Source organism: Sabethes cyaneus, chromosome 1 (genome assembly GCF_943734655.1).
Source record: "Sabethes cyaneus chromosome 1, idSabCyanKW18_F2, whole genome shotgun sequence".
NCBI lineage: Eukaryota > Metazoa > Arthropoda > Insecta > Diptera > Culicidae > Sabethes > Sabethes cyaneus.
The window spans coordinates 6,242,734-6,270,181 of NC_071353.1; the positions used below are offsets into that span (position 1 = coordinate 6,242,734).

Here is a 27,448-nt window from a genome sequence, read left to right on the forward strand (position 1 = left end):
TTTTTGACATCAACGGTTGCCGAATGATGCTTGTCAACCATAACAACGCTCAAACAGGGCCTCTTCTACCTGAAGCAACCGAAGGTGGTCATCCTGCTGGCCGTTGAGAGCCACAAGAAGGGGTTTCAAGCAGGAGCGGCACCAAAAATTCGGCCACCGAGACCTGAACGCGATTTCCCGAATAGAGAGAGATGATTTAGTCACCTGCGAGTGTTGTTGGAAAGGTAAGCTCGACCACTGAAGCACCATTGGACCTGGTGAATAAGAACGTGTACCGGAAACGGGGTAGCAGAACGACGAAACCGTTATCTGACCGAGATGAGCCGGTGTCTACTATTCGATTCCGGACTGGACCAGTGCTATTGGACGACTATAATATAACACGACAATATATCTTCAAAGTATATCATCATCAATTTCCGTAACAGTCACGCCATATGAACTGTGGAATGGCCTCAAACCTGATGGACTCAAACCTAATTCCTACATCCCGGAAGCTGGCGTTCCCAGGATCACGAGGCGTATCGTTTCCTCGACAAAACCTTCCGGAAGGTCTACATTATCAGGGATGCTTCATTTGTAGAAGGCGACTACGATGAGCTTACCGAAAGCGTTCAAGAGGAGAACATGATTGAATTCTACTCCAAATTAAAGCTAACCACAACAGAACAAGAGGAAAGCGTGGACGGCGGAGCGACGGGACCGTTGTTGTGAACCAATCCGATGACGACGATACCCAGAAATCCAGTTAGAGGACGACGTTCGAAGAGATCCACCAAGGCAGTCCAGCCACAATGCTATGGACAAGTCACGGGTGTCACCAGCAACAACACCAACAAGCCAGGTAACTATTCCGAAGCAATCCAGTGCTCGAAAGCAGAAGCTTGACAGAACGGGATCCTCAGTCATCCCGTCAACTGCTTGCTGCGGGACAACCAAACGCGGGAGCTAGTGTCTCTACCAACCCTAGCGTGCAAACAATCGGTACGGGCCTGGAACTAGAAGCTTGACAAAACATTCAAGAAGATAGACTTCAAGCATGCCGACTCGGATCCTTGCCTGTACATGTGGACGACATGGCCGTATGCTGTCACACACCAGAAGAATTCGAGATGATCCCGAAGGCGCTGGTGAAGAAGTTCAAATTTTCAAGCCAGCGAGAGTTACGACTATTTCTCGGGAATCGGATCGAAAAGTAAGACGGACACTAAATACGGGTTGATTCAACAAGATCGTGAAGCGGTTCGGACACGTGAATACCAAAACGTTCAAAATCCAATCGACCCTGTCTACGTCAAGCGAAAGAAGGAAGAAGAACTGCCAACTACCAACGAGTCGTATCAAATCTTGCTGGGTAATTCGCTGTGCGTCGGGGTCAACACCCAGCTAGATATCTGTCTTGGCACATCACGGCTGGGGAGAAGGGTATCCTCACCTCGCGCTTGGTGATGAATAGAGAAAAATGTTAAAAATGGAACCAATGCAATCGACCCAGATGGTATTCTACTCGTATTGAATTATAGGCGAAGAAAACACACTGTTACTTCTCCTGTACTGATTGGTGGTAGGCTGAGCTTCAGTAATGAAATCCAACATCTCGGAATAATTCTGAACAAAAAACTAAACTTAGCTGCCCACAGTGATCTACGCACGATCATGGATCTCCTAACCGGACACAGTTCCCCTCTTTATCATTTAAAGAGTATCGGATGATACCGACACATTATACCTCTAAACTTGAAACGAGGCTCTTGCTTTATCTAGGCATAACTTCTACAGAAGTTTCTTTCATATTCCATACCAAGCATAGAACCCAAACCCCAAAAGGTCATTGATTTTATAAACCATGAGTACAAAATTGGGGCACAGCATAACAACTATCTAGCTCAACTTCATCAATGAGTAAGAGTAGTCCGTGAACTGTGTTCAGCAATCGAAGTCTGCTCTAAAGTCGATCATTAAGACTGCCACAGTGGCCTTTTAACCCACCGCCCTTATCTATACCTATAAAAATGGATTTCTGTCTGTCGGTATGTTCCTTATTGAATCGAAAACTGTATCGCCGATCGGCGTGAAAATTTGCGTGTAGGGGTTCTTGGGTTGTAAGGGGAAGGTTCTTATGATGGTTAGGGATCCCACCCCCACTAAGAAGGGGGGGGGGCTCCAATACAAATGAAACACAAATTTCTACATAACTAGAGAACTAATCAAGCAAACGGAACCAAATTTGGCATGTGGGTGTTTTTGGAGGCAAGAATTTTGCACTTGCATTCAGTTGGGTCCGAACGAGCGACAGCGACACCCTGCGAAATGGTACTTTCCACGAAAAAGTTTTCCGTGAAATGGTACATTCCGCTTAAGGTTTTTCGCGAAATGGTATTCGGCGAAATGTTGTACAATCACGTCGAATATTGCTATCTGCTTTCTGGCTAAGCAATGAGGGGAGTTGTTATCTACTTCACTGTGAGGAAAAATTGCAAATTTGTATATTAAACTACCCATCCCAGGTAACTTTACTTTACTTTATTTATTTACTTCCTTGTGATTTCATCTGGCCTTCACAGGCCTCAATGAAATTTGGGGGGTGGGGAAAAGCCCACCCGAGGTCGACCCTCAGGTGCGCGTAAAAACCCCACCATCTTTTGACACCATTACAATAGTTTTACAATTACAAAACTGTCTTACGAGCTGTATACATTTATAGTAGCTTATATAAAAAATCTGTTTACCATTAATACATATTTAACTCAAAAAACACATTACAACATTCGCTTAAGTCGATTCTTAAAAGTAACACTGGATAAATTAAAGTCAAATAGTTCACACGCGTAAAGACGTCACACATCGCCCTAATGGGTTTGTTTTGGCCATAATCGGTTCGGTGAAATGCAAGGCGCAGAAAATTTCGTAATCTTAGTGTTCTGAAAGGCACATTTATATTGATTTGTGAAAGTATATGTAGATGCTCCACATTTCACCACCTAAAAGTTTTCCTACGAAAACAGCTCTTGCGATATTTCGCCTTTTTTCAAGTGTGTCAATTCCCAATAGTCGACAACGGTCAACATAGGTTGGCAGATGGTTAGGATCACGCCACGGAAGAAAGCTGAGAGCGTAACGTAGAAACCTAGCTTGTACTGCTTCAATGCGGTTGGTCCAAATTTCAGTTTACGGACTCCAAATTACAGCTGATGTCTCCAAAGTGGAGCTGGCTAGTGAAAAGTACAACGAACGTAAGCAAAACAGGTCAGTGAACTCTCTAGCAATCCTCATTATGAAGCCAAGGTTTCTGTTAGCGTTTGCTATGATGTGTGAATAGTGATGCATAAAGGAGAGTTGTGAGTCTAGTAATACGCCCAAGTCTTTAATTACTGTTACTCTTCCCAGTATTTCTCCAGATGCAGTGTAGTTCCATAATAATGGGTTGTTCTCACGTGTGAAAGTAATTACAGAACATACTAAGAGCCAGTGAATTGTGCAAGCACCAGTTACAAAAAGAGTTCAAGAGCCGTTGCAGCCTAATACAGTCCATTACAGTTCGTATGACGAAGAATAATTTCAGATCGTCAGCATAGATGAGTTTACAGTTTGGCGGGATAATGAAGCAGACGTCATTGAAAAATACGGAAAATAGCAGCGGTCCCAGGTTGCTTCCTTAAGGAACACCTGACTAAGGGAGCTGTTAGACTCAATGTTTCCTAATTTAACACAGAGTGAACGACCAACTATGTATGATTTAAGCCATTCAGTAAAATGTATTGTGGCTCCGAGACATTCGATTTTTGCTAACAGGATAGAGTGATCCTGACGCGGTCAAACGCTGCTTTTAGGTCGGTATAGATAGTGTCCACTTGCACGCCTTTTTCCATATTTCGAATGCAGTTTGACGTAAACTGAAGCAAGTTTGTCGTTGTCTACCAGGGTAAAAACCATGCTGATCCGTGGAGATATAAGGGTTGAACTCCCGGAGTAGGACATTCCCAATTAAAATCTCAAATAGTTTCGATCCGGCGGAGAGACCAAAAGGCATTAACATAAGCAGAAAATCAGCTTATCTGGCATTTATACTGCACGTTGTTCTATTAGCTTTTTGACTGCATAGGTGTTGTAAATTGGCATCTAAAATTCTATTCAAATTCTTCGAAATTCTATATCTCAAAATGCCGCTAGGCTAGAATCAATCTTTTGATGACAAAAGAAAGATATTTTCATACGGCTCCCCTTCCTCTTCATTTGGCCAAAACTACTAGAAACAGGCGCGTGCCATAAACAAGGACCACACCATTGGAATCCCCATAAAAATACTCTTCTTTTGATATCAAAAGATTGCGCAATCTTCTGAAGGACATCAACGAAGAACTCGTGTGCCCAACCATCGTTTACGAGGACAACTAATCGTGCATCTAAATGGTGGAAGCCGCATTTCTGGAAAGGAGCTCCAAACACATCGACACGAAATATGCATTTACCAGAGAGCCAGGAACGGATCATCGGCCTGCAATATCTACTGACCACCGAGATGGAAGTCGGCCTAATGACCAAACCTTCAGAGCGGGTGAAGCTGGGTGAAACAACCAGATCGAAGCCAATCATAATAATCTTTATATGCTGAAGAGAATATCTTTTCTTTCACTATTTAGTAACTATTTAAACCACTTGAGTTTTCCTTCCAGAATAAGTAATGAGCCAGACTGATTTATTCCGTATAGAAATGATAAGCACGATAGCCGCATCTCTACACTCTTAAATGAGTTTGCACGTAAATTGGTTGGATTTAGCAAAAACTTGGTTAAAACTACTCAAAATGCCCTTAACCTTTCGCTACTCGCGTACTAAAACCTAACAGAATTCACTCGTATACTAATGCCATGGTGAAAAACTTATGAAACTTTTTCCACCATTTGAAAGCTCTTGGTCTGAGTATCAACTTTACTGAAAACAGCAATTTTGTTTGTTGTTGGAATCCCGAGATATTCCGAGCTAAAGTTAACGGTTCACAGACGTTGTACAAAATACAACAGCGCGAGTAACGGAGGGTTAAAGTGCACAAACTCAGAATTTGAGTAGTTTTTCAACCAAAAGTTTGGTATTAGGTACTTGAAAGTCCGTTATTTGTCACAGAGAATAATTCAATTATCGGTAGCAAGTAGACAAAATTGGTTGAATTTTTTACACAAAATTTGAGTTTGTGCACTTTAAGTGCACTTTGCGTAGTTTCAACTAAGTTTTAACTAAATCTGACCTATTTACAAGTAGAATCATTTACGAGTGGAGGACTTGGTGCCATCAAGTAGCGGTCTAACGCTTAAGGGGACATCATCACGGCGACGTTTCTTTGAAGGCTCGTCGATGGGCAATCTTGAACTTAACGATGTAGCGGAGTTTTCCTGAACTTACTTATGTTGGCGCATTTGCACGATCAGCCTGGTCACAGAAGCCCCATGAATTGTGTGTACATTTTTGTGTGTTTATTTTTAATAAGCTGGAATTTCAAAATGATGAAAGGCTAAGCTTCCATTAAAGTACTTTGAAATCTGATAAAGTTACTTTTTTCTAAATTACACTCTTAGTAAAGACTCACAATTGAATATAAGTAAGATAATAAGTCGATTTAATTTTTATATTTTGTCGTCATTTACCGAAAAATATCTCACGTTCTCTCGAAGCACTCTACTTCTGACGATACAACTTCTGATTAATCCATTATTTTCATCTTCTCTTTTTGATGAAACACTAACCGATCTCGCCTTAGGGTATTTAATAAGGTAAAAAGTCGCAGCGCTCACATGAAATCTCACAGGCCTCAGGATGCGAGCGATCAACTGCAACACCAGCTGCAACTACACCAGCAGCAGTTACAACAACAACAGCAGCAGCAACAACAACAACAGCAACATCAACAACTTCAACCGCAGTGCTCAACATAAGCAAAATCCCAGCTGACGGTCGACAACCGAACTGGTTGTCGACGGTCACAGCAACCGATAAAAGACAAAACGAGCTGAATTTCGAGACAATCTTTAAACCGGTAAAACACGCAACTGTGTTGTTACAAAACAAAATAAAAATAAATAACCGAAAGCCACCTCGAATAGTAACCAACAAAACAAAAAAAACACTTTTTAAGCAAAAGTAAAACCTGAGCAAATCACTGTAACGGAGGTTGTAAAACAAACAAACGCAAATAATATGAGAAAAATCCCACAGAAGCAAAACAAGGAACAAACTGAACACTCAAACTCACACTCATTCACACGCAAACATAAATACATATAAAAACACTCACCTACATCAAGGAACACAGAAATGCGAAAGCGAATCGTCAAATTATCTTTAAACATATTATACACATTGAGGTAAAACTTCCAATTAATCTTAAATATATATATTGATATATTATCTACTTAAATGTAAGCTAAAAGAAAACTGTTTTTGTATACTTTTTGTTGTTAAACTTTCTATACACTTCAAAGACGTAACATGTACTTGTACATAGAAAAAAAACAATTGTTGATGAGAAATTGTGTATTCTTTTAAAACTCTTTTAGCGAAAAGTAAACGAAGAAATAAAAATAAATCAAACAGTCGATAACAAATCAAAAGAAAAAACTGGGCGTGGCCTTTTAACTGAGATGTAAGAAGTCAAAACAAAAGTTTTAGCGAAGCTATTTCTCTTCACCGCCAACAGTATAGACACGCCCTCAACCCGCCCCTGAAAGATGTTTAAAGCGTGTGTGATTGCAACTCCTTTTCTCTTTCTATCATAAACAAAAAACAAACAATTACACACGCTCATTACCAAACAATAACAGCAACAACAACAAACAACAAAACAACTATGAAGCAATGCCAACTTAGTTTCCTACGTAGTCGTCCTACAGTTCTCTAAACAACAAAAAATCTTACAACTCACAACTCTATATAGATGACTTTTTATCTTTCCAGTATTATGTAGAGAAAAAAGAAACAGAATGAAACCTACATTACAAAAAACAATAACGACTTTCCGGTCGAGAAAGTTCATAAATTGTAGTAATAATTCAAACTGATTATGAAAAAGTACATTCTTTCACGAACATACACACCATACGACACTCTCTCTCACACACACAAACTCATTCAAACGTAGAACAATGTTTAATCCAAAAACTATCGAGGAAAAGTAAATGACGAAGATAAAAAAAACCATGGTTGTATCTAGAACTTAAGTGTTGATCGATGTCCCTAATTCTATATATTATTATGAACAGAAAGGAAACTACAAGAAGCCCTAGCAAGGAGGCAAAGAAAAATCCAATACAGAAAAATAAGAACAAAAAGCGACAAAAAGATATATATTATAATATATTTATTACCTAAGAAAAGATATATTGCGTGAACACTTCTCACGGTAGTCGGCAAAACGAGGCAAAACCGGGCCACCGGGTCGGGCCATTTTAACCTGCAGCAAAGGCAAAGAAAAGTGACTGGATTTTCTTTCTTCGGGGAATTATTTTAACGATTTTCACAAAACGGCTGACGATATACAGTGAAACAAAATATCGGCTCAAAATCCAAACGGCAATAAAGAAAGAAAGAAAAAACAAAAATTAAAGAAGAGGAAATCTAAACTCGCTCGCTCAAAATCGTGAAAGCGCCAAACCAAACCAAACCAAAAAAAAAATAGGTAATGGAAGAAAAAACGCGTTGTGATTCTCACACCTGCTCACGTCACGGTGCAGCTTTTCTATTGATTGTGATACTAGTTTTTCTGTTTTTGTTTTTCGAATCGGAAAGTAAACGAATAGTGAAGAAGTGATGATGATGACGCGTGAACGTTGAAAGCTCAAGCTCAAGTAGGGTTTTTTTTCTCGGTCATTCGAGCGGTGTTAGTTGAATTTAATTGTAATCGGATCTATGTACCTATATATTTACAGAGAAAAAAAATCTAAATAGTGCAGACAACCAAACGTGACAAACCCAATTGGTGCAGAGATGAAAGTACTGAATACTGAATACTTTCCCTACCAGTGTTTGTTACTTTTGTTTGGCTGCGTGACAGAATTACTAGGCATTACCGGCGGGGTTGAAGTGGTTAGTCGATTGCACCTGAAGATGGGGAACCTGATGCTTTTTACTTTCACCATCATAGGCACAAAGAACGCCAAAGAATTACCGAATTTATCGTTGCTGAGAATTTCAATATAGATTTTTACTTTAGCGTCGTGAATTTTTGATGAAATTTGAGTTCTGAACAAGGCTAGCTACCTATAGATCAGTATTCAGAGTTGTTTTGTCAATAGTCAAAATGAATGATTCCGACCCCATAAAAAGCCGATGTTCAAAACCACTTTGTGGAGATATAAACCTTGTTAATGATGTAAACTAACTTAATTTATTGTGAAAATTCGTAGGGAATATTTCGAAAATGTGTGCAAGTTTTACAACACCATTTCAATGTTTTTCTAAAACAAAAATTAGAATTTGCGACGCTTTTTACATCGCTAATTTTGAATTTTTCTAATGTAACCTTTGGGAATGCGTGAGTTTTGGGAATGGGTTAAATTCACAAGTTCCGCGAGTTGGATTCACAAAGATTCTGGGCTCTATTTTGACAGTCACCATCACCTTCCCTTACAAGCCCTATTTGATTGATTTGACAGTCACGCAGATGAGAGGAGCCACCTAGGTAACTCCCATAATCGCAAAATGTGCTCTCTCCCAAAAAACGTAGGTGAGGTGAGATTTCTGCCCAATTAAAATCCATCACTATATTTTCACTTTTTCGCCGTCGATTTTTCATTAATTTTTTTCGGCCGTTCCATTCGTCACATCACTCGTGAAACTTAACTTGAGGCACAGAAAACTTTAATTAGTTACAATTAGAAACAGTTATTTAGTAAGATATTAAAATGATTTTGCCCAAACTGTTCACTTAATTTGATAAGAAAAACTTTATACTTCGTTTCGATTGCAATTCCGAATTCGCGACCGTCGTTGTTGTACGTTGCCAAGGGAACGGACGTTTATATGGAGTGATGCCAACGTAAACATTTGAGCATGAAATTGGCCAATTATTTTGGCTATGAAGTATTCCACCACGCACACATATAAAGATTTTTTGACATTAGCTGAGGCCCTCGCTGAGACTGTTTGCAGTAGGAGTAATATCAACAACATCAAATTCCAAAATCCCGGATCCTCTCCTCCACTCTTTGCTCCCCTCTCACTCCTACATAAGCGATCCTCAGCAAATGTCATTCTCGTTGGTGACGAAACCGCAAATTACTTCATTAAATTAAAGGTCGTAGAGTGTCGATAATCTATACCTATAAAGAAGGATTTCTGTCTGTCTGTCTGTCTGTCTGTCTGTCTGTCTGTCTGTCTGTCTGTCCTGTGTTCCTTATAGAATCAAAAACTACTGAACCAATCGGCGTGAAAATTTGCATGTAGAGGTTTTTGGGGCCAGGAAAGGTTTTAGTGATGGTTAGAGACCCCTCCCCCCACTAAGAAGGGGGGCTCCCATACAAATGAAACACAAATTTCTGCATAACTCGAGAACTAATCAAGCAAATAGAACCAAATTTGGCATGTGGGTGTTTTCGGTGACAAGAATTTATTCTAGGGTAATTTGAGACCCCTCCCCTCTTTATAAGGGGAATTATAACTCCTCTCCCCTTTAAGAGGGGGGGTTTCCATACAAATTTCCTCATAACTCGAGAACTAATCAAGCAAATGGAACCAAATTTGGCATGTGAAGGTTTTCGAGGGCAAGAAAATTTTCTATGTTGAATTAGGACCCCTCCTCACTTTAAGAGGGGGGGCTCCTGTACAAATGAAATACCAATTTCCTCATAACTCGAGAACTAATCAAGCAAATGGAACCAAATTTGGCATGTGTGTGTTTTTGAAGACAAAATTTTTTTCTATGATGAACTGGGACCCCTCCCCACTTTAAGAGGGGGGGGGGCTCCTATACAAACGAAATACAAATTTCCTTATAACTCGAGAGCTAATCCAGCAAATGGAACCAAATTTGGCATGTAGGTGTTTTTGGAGGCAAGAATGTTTTCTATGATGAATAAGAACCTCTCCCCACTTTAGGAGGGGGGGGTCCTATACAAATGAAATACAAATTTCCTCATAACTCGAGAACTAATCAAGCAAATAGAACCAAATTTGGCATGTGGGTGTTTTCGATGACAAGAATTTATTCTATGGTAAATTGAGACCCCTCCCTCTTTATAAGGGGAATTGTAACTCCTCTCCCCTTTAAGAGGGGGGGCTTCCATACAAATTTCCTCATAACTTTGGCATGTGAAGGTTTTCGAGGGCAAGAAAATTTTCTACGGTGAATTAGGACCCCTCCCCACTCTAAGAGGGGGGGCTCCTGTACAAATGAAATACAAATTTCCTCATAACTCGAGAACTAATCAAGCAAATGCAACCAAATTTGGCATGTGAAGGTTTTCGAGGGCAAGAAAATTTTCTATGGTGAATTAGGACCCCTCCCCACTTTAAGAGGAGGGGCTCCTGTACAAATGAAATACAAATTTCCTCATAACTCGAGAACTAATCAAGCGAATTGAACCAAATTTGGCATGTGTGTGTTTTTGGAGACAATTTTTTTTTTCAATGATGAATTGGGACCTCTTCCCACATTAGGAGGGGGGGCTCCAATACAAATGAAATACAAATTTTCCCATAACTCGAGAACTAATCAAGCAAATAGAACCAAATTCGGCATGTGGAGGTTTTTGGAGGCAAAAATATTTTCTACGGTGAATTACGATCCTTCCACACTTCAAGAGGGGGGGCTTCTACACAAATGAAATACAAATTTCCTCATAATTCGAGAACTAATCAAGCAAATCGAGCCATATTTGGCATGTGGGTGTTTTTGGAGGCAACCATTTTTCCCATGATGAATTAGGACTTCTTACCTTTTTAGGAGGGGGGGGGGCTCCCATTCAAACGAGATACAAATTTGCTCATAACTTTAGAACTAATCAAGCAAATGGAACCAAATTTGGCATGTGAGAGTTTTAGATGGCAGAATTTTTTTTCTGTGGTGTATTACGACCCCTTTCCCTTTTAAGAGGGTGGGCTCCCATACAAATGAAATGCAAATTTCCTTATAATTTGAGTACTAATCAAGCAAATGGAACCAAATTTAGCATGTAGGAGATTTTTGAGTCTTGAATTTATTTTATGATAGTTAGAGACCTCTCACCCCTGTGGTAGGGGGATATGGACTCTCATACAAATAAAACAGAATCCAACTCGAGAAATTCGAGACTCTTCCATAAAACATTAATCAATAACAAGACCACAAAAACTATCTATAGTAACACTAGATCATTCAGGACGAGCCGGTCGCGAGTGTTGCCGGTGACTCGCCGTCGGAAGCGCCGCCCACTGGGGGGCTTGCAAAACTCGAGAAGTGACAAAGATCATCCGAGATTCATGATTTATGTACAACACAGGTTAATTTGTGGCAATACGAAGTTTGTCGGGTCAGCTAGTATACTTATAAAATTCACTGATAATAAAATTCACCGTAAACAACATTTTATGTGATAGAATTACTGTCGGATCTAGGTTAACAGCAAAAATAGATACGCGATTTTGCGTTTCATAATTGTTCATAACAGATTATTACCTACTACTAGCAACTCTATTCTCAACAAAACGATAGTGGCAACAAGTACTGAAATCAGTAAAAAGGCAACTGAATTCTGATGACCTTCAAAGTTGCAGCTTCGAAAGCAGCTATTAACAAGCCTGAAGCTTGATAAAATCACCAGATTTAGATGTTTAGGAGCTGAAAAAACTGTTTTTATTTCTAAACCTAAACCATATTTCAGCCACAGGTTGAAATAAAATCAGCTATAAAAGCGTTTGATCAGCCTGAAATTGTTACTTGGGTACACTGTTACCCCTAGTAGTATTCTTTTGTCTGTCAACGCATTAACATGACTGCTGAACTGCTGGCAGTGTTTGTGTTTCTCAGTTTTCTACCCTTCAAAACAATTCATTCATGAATTGCAGTGCTAAATGATTGCTCGACTAACCTTTCAGTCATTTTTATTGCTCTTGAGTAATATTTTAGATCTTAAAGTTTAGTTTTTTAAACTGTTTGTTACAACTTCATTTGCCGTTGTCGGCAGTTCAAAATGAATGTATGATTCACATTTGGTTTCGTTCTCTATTGTCGAGAACGAATGAATATAGAGAACTACACAAACATGAACGCTAGTGATTCGCTCGAATCGGCGGTTTCAGCTTTGCAATGCTGGGTGTACTTTATCTGTACTAGAAGCAGTACTAGAACACTTTTCTCTTCTCCTTTAAACTGACGACTACATTTAGTAGGCAAATATGTACCTCTTCTGTTGGGTACTCTTCCCAGTGCGTCCATAATTTTGAACTACTGTGGTATGCCCCGTTTATTTCTTTTGCTGTACGCTTCAAGGGATTACCTACGAATGGCCGAATCACGAATGGCCGTAATAACAAATGGCATAATATATCTAATAGCCGAATCACGAACGGCCGAATCACAAAAGGCCGAATCACGAATGGCAGAATTATAAAAGGCTGAAACACGAATGACCGAACATCATATTCGGCCGAATATAATCATGGCCTTCAGCCTGCACAAATGTTAGGTATATGCTGTCCTTACTCGTCACCGCTCGTTCGGACTTAACTAAGGGATAATGCCTACTAGTCAGTAAACCTAGGAAAATGCATGTACATGAGCGTGTGTAATGCTGTGATTGTAAATTAACCAGCTTGATATGCAAACTGGTGTTTCGATTATGGATATCTAATCATGTTTTCAAACGTCAGACAGACAAACATAGTTTTTAACTATACTGATGATAAACTAATTGGTCTGAAAGCTTTTGGAAGTGATTTGTCACGTTTTCCTGCTTTTGCTATGAATACAACTTTTACTAATCTCCACGTAGACGGAATAAGATTTAGCATCAGACTTGCCTTACTAATCTCGATAAGAGATGAAATTAGCGCTGATTCTCCGTTTTGAATCTGAGCTGGGAAAATCCCATCTGCACCTGGCCGATTTATAAGATTGAAAGGATCTCACTGCGTTCTCCACCCTAGCCCTAGTGAAGACCAGCCCAGCGACTCTGGTTGTGATCTCTTTTGTCCTCTCAGATCCTGCTGGAAAGTTTCCTACATCTTTTACCACAATCGGAATCAACGCTGGTAACAACGTTGACTGAGGAAAATCCCGGAAAATGAGTCCCCATTATTAAGTCTAGTACTTCAGCAGGTGATTTTGTGAATGAACTGAGTCCGTTTGAATGCTCCTTCGCAAGAGTCTTGTTAAGTGTTGCCACAATTGGAGTACGTGTCAGTTCTTTGCTATATTTGGTTATAGCTATCCAGTCCGAAGTAATATTAGCTCTATTGAACAGTTTTCGCACCATTTTCTGAAGCCGTTCGAGCCTTTTGTTCCACCAGGGAACATTCCTAGTTGAAGTAACCCTTTTAAGTGGACAATTACTATTATAAGCAGAGATTATGTTTCGTTTAAGACCTTTGAAGCCGAAGCAAGTTGTTGACTGACCTAATTCTTGTAGTGAGGCTTTTCGATTCGCGTTCCAGCGCATACTGATCCCAGTTGGTACTGATCCTTGGATCTCGATATACAGCCTGTCACACTAGGCCACCCACCCATTCGAAAATAATGTGCCTGTGATCAGACAGCGATGCTTCGTCCGACACGTGCCAGTTCTGTATTTTCTCCGAAATTACTGGACTGCCCAGGGTCAGGTCCAAGACTTCCTCCCTGATAGCATTTATGAATGTTGGTTCATTGCCTCTATTAGCAATATCGATATTGTTTGACGAGAGAAATTCTATAAGGCACTCACCTCAATTGTTGATGTCAGTACTTCCCCACAGAGTGTGATGAGCGTTGGCATCACAGCCGATGATAAAGTCTTTGTTGACTTCTCTGCAGTATTTTACAAACGCCGCAACCTCTTGAGTGGGAGCCTCAGGACAATCACCAGGAAAATAGGCCGATGCTATGATAATTGCGGTTGGTACCTCAACTCTGATCGCGACGATGTCTCGTTTAATTAACTCTGTAATGGGAAAACAATTAATATTTGCATTAATCAGGACAGCAGCTCTCGGAGAGTCATGCTTGTCATCATAGTATAACTTACATGTTCTTGTTTGAATACCTTGTATTCTTCCTTTGTAGACCCAGAACTCTTGAATCAAGGCCAGGTCCACAGCAACTTTGATAAACCTCCTGGAAAGTATGCCCGATGCAGCTTTCGCAGGATGGAGGTTTATCTGCAGAACCCTAGTGTTCTGCATTTTTGTGAATTTTCCGCTCACTAGCATTTGGGAGAGACGGATTCCCTGGAGGTTTAGACTTCATGGTGGCAGTTTTCTTACTGCCAGTACCCGAACTCGGTTTGAATCGAGAGGGGGCTGACTTCGAGTGGTTTCGCTTTTTTCCACGGATCTTGCAGGAGTTTCCTGGGCCACTTGTGGAGACCACTGTTTTGATTCTACTCGGCCCTGGCACCGCCATACTGTCAAGATCCATGGGCATGGGAGACTTACCCCGATGAGTCTTCTCTTTACCAGAATCACAGTTGGGAGCCATTTGAGAGTTCTGTGGAACCTCCTGTTTGGTTCCAGTAGCCTCATGGATTTCCTGGTTGTCAGGATTCTTGGAGTTTTGAGACTCAGCGCCAGCGAACCCTTGATTCACTTTGACTTCGCTAGTACTGGCCTCAGAGATTTTTGCCTCCATAGGCTGACTTGTGATTTGTCGTTGCCTCGGGGTTGTTTTCCTCAGCAGGGTTTCGCCGAACCGAAAATTTATGATGAAGTTCCTATTCACGAGTTGACGCATAGAAGCTTTAACAATTGTTAGCGACCAATCCGCATGTTTCCCATTCGGATTAAGTTGGCTGCAGAATTCGCCATTTATCAGTAACTAGATTCTCATTCTGGCTCTCTATGAATCTTCTGATTCTCTCGTTATCGAATGACGCGCTTTGTGGGAAGAAAGCATGATAGATTTCTGGACGCGGAATGTTCTTTGCATCCAGAGCAACGAGTCTTGATCCTTCCCATAGTGATAAGCCAGGAACCACTTCCTTTAACCACTCCGAAGTTTCCTGGTCTTTACAAGAAAGAACCAGATACCCGGACTTGTACGAGCAGTTAAAGAACTTAAGTTTAACCTGCTCGTTACGTTGTTGCTCTATGGCTATTAGTAGAGCATCTTGAATCGAATCCAGTTGTGTCGTACTCAGTTCAGTGCTGGGATAATCCTCAGAGAGGATCTCAACTCTGATCTGACCTACGACCTTCCTGTAGGAAACACCAGTAGTGGAGTCCGAGGGAAGCTTGGGGGCTTCTCTCGTAGACCTCACTCTTGTTCCTCTCCTTCGAGCGGGATGGGTGGTTTGCTTTCGCACGACCTGTCCCACTCGCTCTCCAGGGTATAGAATTCGCTTTTGTTTTTTGGGATCGGCTTTTCTCCGCTGCTAGGCAGCTCCAATCCTCATTGCCTTTTACCTGACACAGAAGCAGATTGTGTTAACACTTGCTCCCGTGCCTCCTTTGCAGGAAGCCCAGAGGCAAGCAAACTCTTTAACTTCTTTTTCTGAGCTTTAGTCAGGTTCCGTTTCTACGGAATGTCATTCTCAGCTGGACCTTCCACTTTAGGTCCAGATCTGATTATGACGATTATTCCGTCGCTTTCGTCGTCCGTCGACTCACAACGAGTCGGCGTGTTGAGAATAGACGAGGAACAAGACGGAACCTCTGCTAACGCATCGTTCAATTCCTGACCCTGCCCTATGTTCATCTCCTCCTCCTTCGTTTCCGGCAGAGAGAGCCTGCCGGAGCCCTGTGTTTTATTTATATTAAGACTCTCCATATGAATCCCACGAGTAGCTCGGTAAAAGATGGTCCGGCTGCTGAGTATTTCTAGAACCCCCTCCACCTTTCATCCCTCGGCACGGGTCGCATGACACCTTGAATTAGGGGTTTATCCAAACGTGCATACTCAACACTCTAAACCAAATTTAATACTCACTTACCAATCAAATAAAAGTTTTTCGTCTATTGGCACTAATGCATGACTGCCATGCTTTGATAAATACGCAAAATTACAACAGCCTACTTTGCCATTCGTCGTACCACACTAAAATCCCAATAAAAAATTCCTCCAATTTACATAACTGTTCACTGCTTCAAAGAAAGATAACTATCAGGGAAGGAAAAGAACCGATTTCTCTCTCTCCAACTCCATGTGCAATCGACTTTCCAGCAACGTTCGCTCACTCGCCACACTCTGCGTTGTGATTTACCTTACCGCCGAAGGTTATGAATGTGAAGCAAATCTATACTGTGTACGACTTTAATTAGCTGACTGATCTGCTGCTCAAATTAGTAAGTTTCCTCTTCACTGAGATGATATATGTATATGTTTTTTTATTTCTATCAGTCACCACCAAAAGAGGAAAGTCCATGCGAAGAAACTGTGGCCTAGTAAAATGTGTAGCGAAATCTTATTGTTCACATTTCGGTTGCAATTCCGGGCGATCAGTTTTATTCCGCTGAAAAAGGCAATTCGGAAGTGTCATCCTTTGACCGCAGTCGGTCGATCGGCTAAAAATCCTGCATACGAAAGGCAAGTGAAAAAAACACGATTGGATGCTTTTAAGAAATCCAATAATTCAAAAAAAACAGTAAATATTGAAGAAACTGAAATTACAATGAAGAAAATGAGATAATAGTTGAAACATATCAGTTTTCTAGAAGCAAAAAAGTGTATTTAAAAGAAGTAATCTTAGTAAGCAGATTGATTAAAAATAAAAGAAAAAAACCTTTATTAAAAGTCACAAACGTTGAAAGCCATAATTCAAAGAGAAAAAAAACACAACTCACATTTAAGAGTAATGAACTACGAAAAGTGTTGTACCTTATCTTAAACCGAAAAAAAATAACGAGTAGATTAAAAGAAATCGTAATTAAGTCAAAACTTTACAGTTGCACCTTAGGCTTAAGGTAAAACAGTGAACTACAACTCGGAGAAGAGCCGAACAAAAAAAAACAATAAAATATGCCAAATTGTACATACACAAACAGGCCGGGATTACACGGAAAGAACCGATTCGGAACGGTGGCAATCGCGCGTGAAAATGTGTTTCGAAATGCTTCCCTACCTACTACAGGCTCACCGCCAACCCGAGCAGGAGTAATGAAGTTAGAAGAAATCAAACAAACAAAAAAAAAGACAAAAGACAAGCACACCCTTCCGGACACAGTTGTGCGGCCAGGCAAAAACTTGAAAAGTAATATATAATGACAATCCTGAACGTTTAAAAACACACTGCGGCTGTGCGGTGAAACCTCCATTCAACCGCACGCCTCGTTTTGTACTGTTTGTAAATATTGAAACAAAAAAAAATCACGTGGCAATTTGTCGTGGCCGAGGCCTCAAACTGTCAAAACTAAGAGTAAAAAAAAATCATAAAAAATAAGAAGGAACGAATGAAACAAGTCAATGTGTCTTCATGCTCAATTCTGTCTCACAGCATTTTTTACTGTGCAAAAGGTGAAAAAAAACAAAACAAAACAAAGTGATTATTGTCATAGCAACTGGCAACAACTGAGTAGCTAAACAAAAGCGCCCCTCTTCCTTCTGGTTTGGTAAAATCTGACAGCAACACGATTGCTTTCCTTTGCTACTTTCAACTAAAAGAAGCTTGAAACAGTCTTTGTGTTTATTTTCCATCCTGTTACCCTGCGAGGATAATTAACAATAATTAAAGAGGCTGCATCCAAAGAACACGGCCCTGCGCATCGCGAACAACTAGCATTAGGTCCTGATTTAGCTTTACACGACTAGCTTTAAGTTTCCTAGTTAGAAATTGTTTTTACCCTGTTGAGTGTTTTGTTTTCTTATTCGAGGTCATAAAAAAAACTTTTCACTACGTTGACGTTTGAGACGGTTCAACGGAGCGATCCACCTTAACCCCGTAAGCTTTTTAGTTAAAATGCTTATTTATTTTCGTTACACTCTAATATGATGAAACTGGTTTTCACATAGAATCAACAAGTCTAGTTCAATTATTGTTACGAGTTTTCTAAAAACTTGATTCGTTCGTTAGTTCATAAATTAGTTAGTTTAATGTGCGAAGTGAGTCGGAACGCGGCCCATCCGCTGCTGCTAGTGCGAGTCAAAAACCAAAGCAAACAAAAGGCAACACAAGCAATGTGTAAAACAAAACAAAACCCTCCTTATTCTCTCCTTTATTACCTTAAAAAAAACCTGATTAAATTTTCCTCCAATCATTTCATCATCTACGCACCTCCCCGTCTGCTTTGCTTGGTGAGATTTAAACAAAAATGCCTAACACAAACAATACATAATGTTCGAGATAAGTTTCCGAAGGCTTTGAACTTACAAACAATGCCCCCTTTTTAGCTCCGTAAAACATTGTGTACTTTATTGATTGTTAATCTTAAGTAATTGTGAGTAAAAAAAACCAAAGGATAATTATCACAGAATGCCAAAAAGAAAATAAACAAAAAGGAAAACTAATGGAATTAAAAAACAAACACACAGTTTGCGCTGATTATGAATTACCATTAGAGTATGTTACGTCAACAAAGCAAAGGCAAACATTTAACTTATTTGTATTCGATATCACAAGTGAAATAAGTCAAGTCAAGCCGGCGAGCCGAATGAATGAATGGATGTGGATGTGGAGTCGGACGGACAGCCACAGAAAATGCTCATGACGTTGCGAGGCGGCATAATGCTCTAGAAATTACTTAAAAGATTCAATGTTTTAACTGCTAGTTTTAAACCGGTAACGAATCTGGATGCCACGCGCGAGTTTAAGCAAAGCGGATTTATTTTAAGTCTTACGATGTACCAAACGTGTAGAAGATTGCAAGTTTCCAAAAACACTTCTCAAAGACATACTTCATTGTGCAGAACAAACACAGTAAACAATTTAAAAGAAAGAAGAAGAAAAGAAAAAAAACGCAACCGAAAGAAGCAGAAGCAAAACAAGTACAGATACTATTAAAACAAAAAGCCAAACAAACGAAGAAAAAAAACTATTGTTGTTCAAATTTCACTCTAAGTGAAGCTTCTTTTCTGTTGAGGAAAATAAATTGCCTAAATGTGTAATGTTTGTTGTTTATGGTTATTTTAGCGATCACTGCCATTCGAAAACAAACGGAGAACGGAGAACAAACTTTGAAGAGATTTTCATGACGACACCAGCCGAAATTCGGAAAGTTAAGATGAACCAGTCACGTCGCGCGGATGCCGAACAACGAACAACTTTCAAAGTTTCAACGGACGGAAAAAAAGAACGAACATCAACATTACAGTTTTTATTTCTTCCACACGATCGAATCGATCCACTGTATGTAGTACGAAACCCGCGTATAGACACCGGGCTTCCGCGCCGTTCCGCAGATTCCACCGATCGAGGTAATTCCGACAATGTCGTACCGACAGCTCGGATCTTGCGAGCGTACTTGCAGTGGTCCACCGGAATCGCCTTCGCACGTATCCTTGCCGCCCGTCAGTTCGCCAGCACAGATTTGCGACGGCAGCACGCCCTGTCGGAGCCGCCGGCTAGGGGGGCTGGACAGCAACCGGTTGCACTCGTTCTGATCGACCAGCGGTAGGTCCACCTCGTGCAGTTCTGCCGGTTGATCACCATCTAAGAGAAAAAAAATTGAAATAATCTAAAATCAGTGTGGTTTGATGGAACAAAAGATTTTCAGGAATTTTTTTTAACAATTCTAAAATAAAGTGTAATGAATTAAACTCAGTTCGCTATTTGGCGCTATTTATTCGAACGATGTCGGACAGACGCAAGCAAAAAATTCGTTTGAGTTGGATGATGTCTGACCGACAATTCTAACCGGATTCTAACAAAATTAGAGTAATTTGCATGTCATTGGAGACTTGGGGCCAAATCTCAAAAACGCGATCGCTTGCTATTACGTAAAAAATACGATATTTTTGAGATGCCACTTTGGAAAGGTTAATTATAAAATATAGCAAGCATCAACCGTTTGCGATTGATGGAGCTATCTAAACGTGTACTTGTTGCCACTATCGTTTTGTTGAGAATAGAGCTGCTAGTAGTAGGTAATAATCTGTTATGAACAATTATGAAACATAGAATCCAGTATTTATTTTTGCTGTTGAACTAGATCCGACAGTAATTCTATCACATAAAATGTTGTTAACGGCGAATTTTATAAGTATATTATCGACGCACTACGACCCTTAATTTAATTGCGAAAATAATTGGTCAATTTCATGCTCAAATGTTTACGTTGGCATCACTCCATATAAACGTCCGTTCCCTTGGCAACATACAACAACGACGGTCGCGGATTCGGAATTGCAATCGAAACGAAGTGAAGTTTTTCCTATCAATTCAAGTGAACAATTTGGGCAAAATAATTAATGTCTCTCTAAATAACTGTTCGGATGGTAAATTAAAGTTTTTTGTGCCTCAAGTTAAGTTTCGTGAGTGATTTGACGACTGAAACGGCCGAAAAAATTAATCAAAAACCGACGGCGAAAAAGTGAAACTATACTGATGAATATTAATTGGATACTAATCTCAGTATTTAATGTAATTAATGACCGAAAAAGTAATAGAACCTATAGAATGCAATGTTTAGTGCTTCGAGTTGCAAGATCTTATTACGGCTAGCAGGTTAGTTGAACTAATTTTATATTTTTGTGATGGTTTCCCGAGTCTATGGGAGCATGTTGATACACTGAAGAAGGGAAGGGAAGGGTGATATTCGGTGCCATGCTGACTGCCATAAATGGACTCTGACGACCTTGTCGTTAAAAAGTGACCGAACATGGGAAAACCCACTGTGAACATTATGTTAGGCACCGTCTAGGGAACGATATCTTACACGGAAAGAAATCTATTTTTGCTTCCATCAATAAAAAATGATGTAAACATTGGGCTTGAAATTTTATGAAATCATTACTATAACCCATGATTTCATGACTGTACCGAAAAATATGAAGAACTATAACAAGTATTTTTATGAATATTCTTCATGATTGCTTCAAGCGTTACACGAACTGTCAAATCGGATCTTTGAAATCACAGCAACCAATGAAATTTGTTAGTGATTTAGTAGTATGTGACGTTTTATTAAATGGTCGGTGTTAAGTCAGACCGAACCAAACCACAAAATTCTGATTTCGAGAAAAACGCGATCAAAGTTTGCTGCTCTGTATGCTTTATAGCTATCAATCGTTCGAAATCATATCTGGCTGTTTGCAACATTTATGTGGCCTGATTAGAGTAAAATGTAGATTTGAAAATTCTTGATCGTTTGCTGTCATTAATTCATTTTTGACGTAGGACTACGTCTTTGTTTACTATACTGGGACTGGGTAGCACTTTGTGAAAACGAAAATAGAAGCGTAACGTTTGAATGAAAGATTTCAAATGCTAACAACTACTAAACTACTGAACGAAACTGAACAATTTATATGTCGTTGGATAAATAAAATGACCAGCAATTTTATGGAGGGGTAAGAGAGCAATTTCAAAGGGAGCATAAGAGCGGGGCTCCTATACAAATGAAACCAAATTTCCTTAAAACTCGAGAACTCATCAAGCAAATGGAACCAAATTTGGCATCCCAAGCAACAATGTGAGTTTTATTGTACTCTTATGGTTGCTCCATCAGCGGGATAAGAACCTTAGGTCAACAGCCTACTGTACCGGAACATAAAAAGTTAATGAAAATGGAAGAAGAAATTGGCAACGACCTTTAGCATGAAAACACGGACACGAATCGGAACATCAACTTGCAAGGGAAGCTAGCCGTCTGAAGCTTGAAATCCTGGAGCTGAGCGAGGTCCGATGGCCGGGTACTGGCGAGCACAGGGCATTGTTCGGGCAAGTCTTGCTCTACTCTGGCATACGAGGTGAAAATGCTACTCGAGAAAGAGGAGTTGGATGATGAAGTGGGAACCGCCAAACGAGCGACTAATCGTTGCCAGATTCAGAACACGGGTTAGGAACCTTACAGCAATCCAGTGCTATGCGCCAACAGCTGCTGCCGACCTGCAGGAAAAAAGAGCTTTTACAGCCAGCTGAACAGCGTGGTTGAGAAAATCCCGAAGAGGGACATCCAAATCCACTTGGGCGACTTCAACGCGAAGATTGACTCAAACAACGCGGAGCGTCATGGGACGCCATGGCCTAGGAGAGATGAGCGAAAACGGAGAGCTGTTTACAGAATTCTGTGGTAATAACGACATGGTCATTGGTGGATCGCTCTTTCCCCATAGACCAGTGCATAAAGTCACGTGGGTTTCCCGCGACGGCCGAGCAGAAAACCAAATCGACCACATCTGCATCAGCCGGAAACGCAGCGCTGATATTGCATTCGATCATCATCTTGTTATCGCTGAGAGACGTTTGCGCGTCGCACGTGTCCAACGACGGAAGGAGAAAGTCGGGTGCCGCTACGACATCCGTCGATTGGAGAATTCTGAGGTGAAAAGGGCCTTTGTCGAACAACTTGACTCTCGAGCCTCGGAGTTGCTACCTGGTGGAACCGTCGAAGAACAATGCACCGGCATCAAGAACGCCTTCATCACGACCAGTGATGGAACCCTCGGCAAAGCGCGCAGCGGGTGAATGGAGTGGATTTCGGATGAAACTTGGAGGAAGATCGACGAGCGGAGAGAGGTGAAAGCCGGCATTGAGCGAACGCGGACCAGATCGGCTAAGACAGCTGCCCGTCAACCATACGCCGAACTGGAGAGGGCTGTTAAACATGCTTGTAGGCGGGACAAGAGAGCCTGGACTAACTCCCTAGCCGAACAAGGGGAAACCGCCGCCGCCAATGGTGATATCCGTTTGTTGTACGATATTTCTCGCCGCCTTAGTGGTGCCAGGATGAATACAAAGATGCCGCTAAAGGACAGAGCTGGTCAGCTATTGACTGACCGTACAGAACAGCTTAAGCGATGGACTGAACATTTTGAACAACTCTTCCGCGTTTCAAATGTCAGAGACCAACAAAACCAGCAGCGTATGACGCCTACAGTTATTCGAATTAGTCGCGTCAACTCGGAGGCGCCATCGCTGGATGAAATTGTAGCAGCCATCAAGAGTATGAAATTCAATAGAGCGCCAGGGATAGATCGTATTTCAGCCGAAATGCTCAAAGCTGACCCATCTTTGTCAGCCCAGATGATGCATCAGCTTTTCAGCAATATTTGGGAAACCGAAACTTTTCCGGTCGACTGAATGCAGGGCATATTAGTCAAAGTCCCTAAGAAAGAAGACCTAACTGAATGCGGTAACTGGCGTGACATCACGTTGCTCTGTATTACTCTCTAGTACTCTAAGTACTTTGTAATCCTTACTGAACTTCGCCAGTGACGGACCTTCGCTGATGAACCGTCACGTGTGGCTCCCTTAAAAAGAGTGAACAAGTGATGGTGAAATTGGATCGGGACCCGAGCTGTCTGTCACAAGCCAGGATAAAGGAGGAGTGTTAAGATTTGTCGCTCGGCGTGCGGCTCCGGGTGGCTCCATGGCAAATTTGTGGTGGATCCATCCGGAATCGCACATCGAGTCTCTTCCGCAGCAAATCTTGTAAAACACTTTCACTCCAATGCAGCAAGCAAGCATTCTGAGCAAATTGCAGAGGAGGACCCCAATCCTCGGTGTAACGCGACCCGTGCCTGAGCATGAATGTTTGGGGGGGTCTAATTAAGTCTCCCAAGGTCGAACGGAGCTTTCATGTTACCAAGGCACCCCGGGCAGTAATTTGCTCTCTCTGTTCTAACCTGGTAAAGGACAGTTGACTATTTCTCCCAGCAAATTAAAGCCATCGAGATGGAAACAATCAATGAAACTTCTAATTTGATTATAGATAACAAATCAAGTGAAGGATCAGCGCTCAGGAATGACCCTGACATCGATAAGACCCAAAAGGAAACTGGCTATGTTGATATAATCAGTCAAATCCCAGGATCCAGTGGTGTCAACGGTGCAGGATTAAACCCAATACAGCCCGGTCGTACCACAAATCATATAAAACCACAAAGAAGAAATATTAAATTTGTTTAGGTGAATCTTCACCATGCCAACTTTTGTAAACGCAATAAGCCAAGTAGTACTTGACTTAACACTATGCAGTCCAACGATGACTGATAAAATAAAAAAATTGGCACGTATTGAATGAAGAATCCTTGTCCGATCACAAGCTAATCATATTTGATTACGAAGCTAATCAACAACTTAAGGAAATTATAAGAGACCCCAGGAAAACAACCTGGGATTAGTATAATTTGAAACTGAAGGTTGGAGTCAAAAACTTGAAAGGCTGCTCAAGGACATGTAAAGCACTTGAGGACAACTCAAAACAACTTTCAAACCTGATCCAACAAGCTCATCCCGAAAGCCGTCCTGCAAAGGAACGCTCTACGAATAGAGATGTACCTTGGTGGAACAAACCTTGGGAGAAATTTAGGATGAAAACTCGGAAATTATTTAACCGAGCAAAACGGACACAACAGTGGAAGGAGTATAAACAAACTCTCACTGCCTATACTAGGGAAATATGAATATCAAAGAGGATTCACTGGAGGCACACTTGTGAAAACATTGAATATACTCCAGCAACTGCTAGATTGCAGGAAATCCTCGCTTAAGATCATTCTAATCGGTTAGGCACTTTAAAAAAAGAGTATGACTCTTTTACTAACTCAACTAAAGAAACATTAGAGTTAATGATGAAAACACATTTCCCCTGTTCAATCATTAATACATGTGGAGACCAAAGTGCAACGGCACTGAGAACTGTAAATCTTGAAACCGGGACAGACATTCACGAAATAGCGAATGAAATAACTGGGTTAGATAGAAACAGGAATGATGCTTGTACTTTGGTCAAAGAAATTTTACGAGAAGCAAGGTTGAGTGGGCGATTGACACATTTGAACCCTTCAAATCACCGGGTAGGGATGGAATTTTTCCTGTACTACTACAGAAGGGCAAGGCGTTTTAACACCTATTCTAACAAACCTTTTTCAATGAAGCCTGATACTTAGGTCATATGCCAACAGTATGGCGACAAGTATGGGTCACGTTCATTCCGAAGGCTAATAAGAAGGATAAAACTTCCGCAAAATCCTTCAGGCCGATAAGCTTACCGTCTGTTGTGTTAAAAACAATGAAAAAAATAATTGATGAGCATTTAAAGTCATCAAGGATCCTTTGAACAAATATCAATTCGCATATCAAGAAGGCAAATCTTCAATAATCGCAGTACAAAATGTTGTAAAAAAAACTAGAAAAGTCTTTTGAAGCTAAAGAAATTTCACTAGCTGCCTTCCTAGACAACGAAGGCGCATTTGACAATTCATCTCATAATTCAATGATCACGGCTATGACGAAACGTGGTTTCGATATATCCATTATCCATTGGATTAGCGAAATGTTATCAAAAAGGGAGATTTGTAAAAGGAACGGAACACTTTTAAAACTTTCAGACACTGTCAAATATCTTGGAGTAGGGTATGTTGCTGCTTCGTCGTAATTGCCTATTCCCGTCCTATCCAACACAAATTAGTAAAAATATCAGCGATTTTTATGACAGACAATGCAAAATTAGTTATTCCCTAATATTTTAGTTTGTTGTCTATCATAGGCGATCAATCAAAGTGAGCTGAGATCTATTTGAATGCATTTTTTAATTAAAGAATTCCTAGCAGCCAAATTTCCTACGTTTTTTCGTGCCACGAAGAAGAAAATGTCGACTAATCGTTTCAATTTCCGTCATTCATAATATGAAAATAACTCACGCAACGCATTGTCGTTATTCTGCAGCCGGGAAAACTTGCATAATCTCCAGAAAATTTGCAGAATAACATTTGTCATGCCGTCCTACATAAATACATGCGCGCTAGCTTCGTAAAAATTATTGTTATTTTTAGTTCGGACGATGAAAAATTTTGATAGACGGATTTTAAAACGGTACGACGAATTTAAGATATAAAGTTAGTTGCGTAATTTGAATAAAATGCTTTAATAATCGCTTTTTAGTGAATTCAACGGGAATTAGAAATAAACCCTAGTACCGAATTGGGGCACAAGATTACAACTATCCTGCTCAACTCCATCAATAAGTATGAGTAAACTGTGTCCAGCCATCGGGGCCTGCCACAAAACACGATCATTAAGTCTGTCGCAGTGGCCTTTTAACCCAATGCCCTACTGGCATACAATAAAAAAAATGAATGTGTCCAATTGAAATCAAAATTATCCACATAAATCTACACTGAGATGTTATCAAATCTTTATGCTACAGCTTGCTGAACGTTTTTCAGAACAAACTTGATGAGTTTATCCGGGAAAACAAACATGAACGAAAACGAATGAATTCTGATAAAAACACAAATACGACCGCTAGCGATAAGGGGCCGATTGATTGCTCAGACTAAGCAAATTTCATTGACTTTTTCTATACCCAGAAAACACTTGAAACACACCCAGTCAGTGGACACTCACTGCACTGCACTGTTTGCTTTCGAACTGCTATAGAACGCTTAAATCATCGTTCCAGAAGTGGGAACGTGCTTCCACTGTCCAGCGGAACGCGTGCGATAATTTAACGTCGTGAAAAAATGCTTTAAACTTCCCGCGTCACGTGACTTATTATCAAACGATGATGGCATAAGCTAATTTGTGAAAACGTATTCCATTCACTGATAAATCGTTATCAAACATAAGAAATCCCCCAGCTGACTCGGGATAAACCAAGTCTTCGTGGACACAAACAGAAAACCCATTCTCATACTCACAGTATCCCAGCCGGCCCCAGCCGATCGCAGTCAGATGCTCATCGGGCAATGTTTGAAGCTGCCACAGACAGGCCGGTCGTATGAACCGGCTGAAGGTTATGGTCTGATTCATCCGGATCAGTGCGATATCGTTGTAAGCCTGAACGCCATTGTAGGCCGGATGATGCACTATACTAGCGACAGCCACATCCTGATGCTCGCTATCGTCATCCGTGCTGAGATCGAACTCGCCAAGACGCACCACTAGCGGGGGATCCCTGCAATCAGATCAAAGAAATAATCATGAAGGATATTCACTTAGTTGTAATTATTTGTTACTTACGACATCTGACTATTAGCACAGTGAGCTGCAGTCAGCACGTATCTGGCCGAAATCAGCGATCCGCCACAGAACCACTCGAACGAGTCATTGTTTCTCGGGCGCCCTAGCACGGCCATATGTGGATACGCGCCCTGGTTGGTTATCCATCCACCGACAATGTACGCCATCATCGGAAAACCTTCGCACACCGTAAGACCCACGAGGAGCAACCAAGGCAAGAATGCAGCTGACAT

At 40.8% G+C, this 27,448-nt stretch overlaps 2 protein-coding genes across 2 annotated transcripts in view; one reads left to right on the plus strand and one right to left on the minus strand.

Moving 5' to 3' along the window:
• The window catches only part of LOC128735448 (serine-rich adhesin for platelets), a 71,486-nt gene extending 70,772 nt beyond the window's left edge, over positions 1 to 714 (plus strand). Inside the window, exon 9 of the mRNA XM_053829934.1 lies at positions 498 to 714. Coding sequence (XP_053685909.1) covers positions 498 to 714 — 217 coding nt within the window. The remainder of the gene's footprint in view (positions 1 to 497) is intronic.
• Positions 715 to 19,404: 18,690 nt separating this feature from the next.
• Positions 19,405 to 27,448, minus strand: LOC128735488 (serine protease snake-like). Its single transcript, XM_053829972.1, has 3 exons — positions 27,216 to 27,448; positions 26,894 to 27,150; positions 19,405 to 19,739 (listed from the first exon to the last, which is right to left on the minus strand). The coding sequence occupies exons 1-3, from the start codon at positions 27,446 to 27,448 to the stop codon at positions 19,405 to 19,407; spliced, it is 825 nt and encodes a 274-aa protein (XP_053685947.1).

Coding starts and splice junctions, on each gene's coding strand:
- LOC128735488 (XM_053829972.1), bottom strand. CDS start 27,448: ATGTCAGCTGCATTCTTGCCTTGGTTGCTCCTCGTGGGTCTTACGGTG. Junction 27,151..27,215: donor TGTGCTAATAGTCAGATGTC/GTAAGTAACAAA, acceptor ATCTGATTGCAG/GGATCCCCCGCTAGTGGTGC. Junction 19,740..26,893: donor CTGGGGCCGGCTGGGATACT/GTGAGTATGAGA, acceptor TTTTTCTCTTAG/ATGGTGATCAACCGGCAGAA.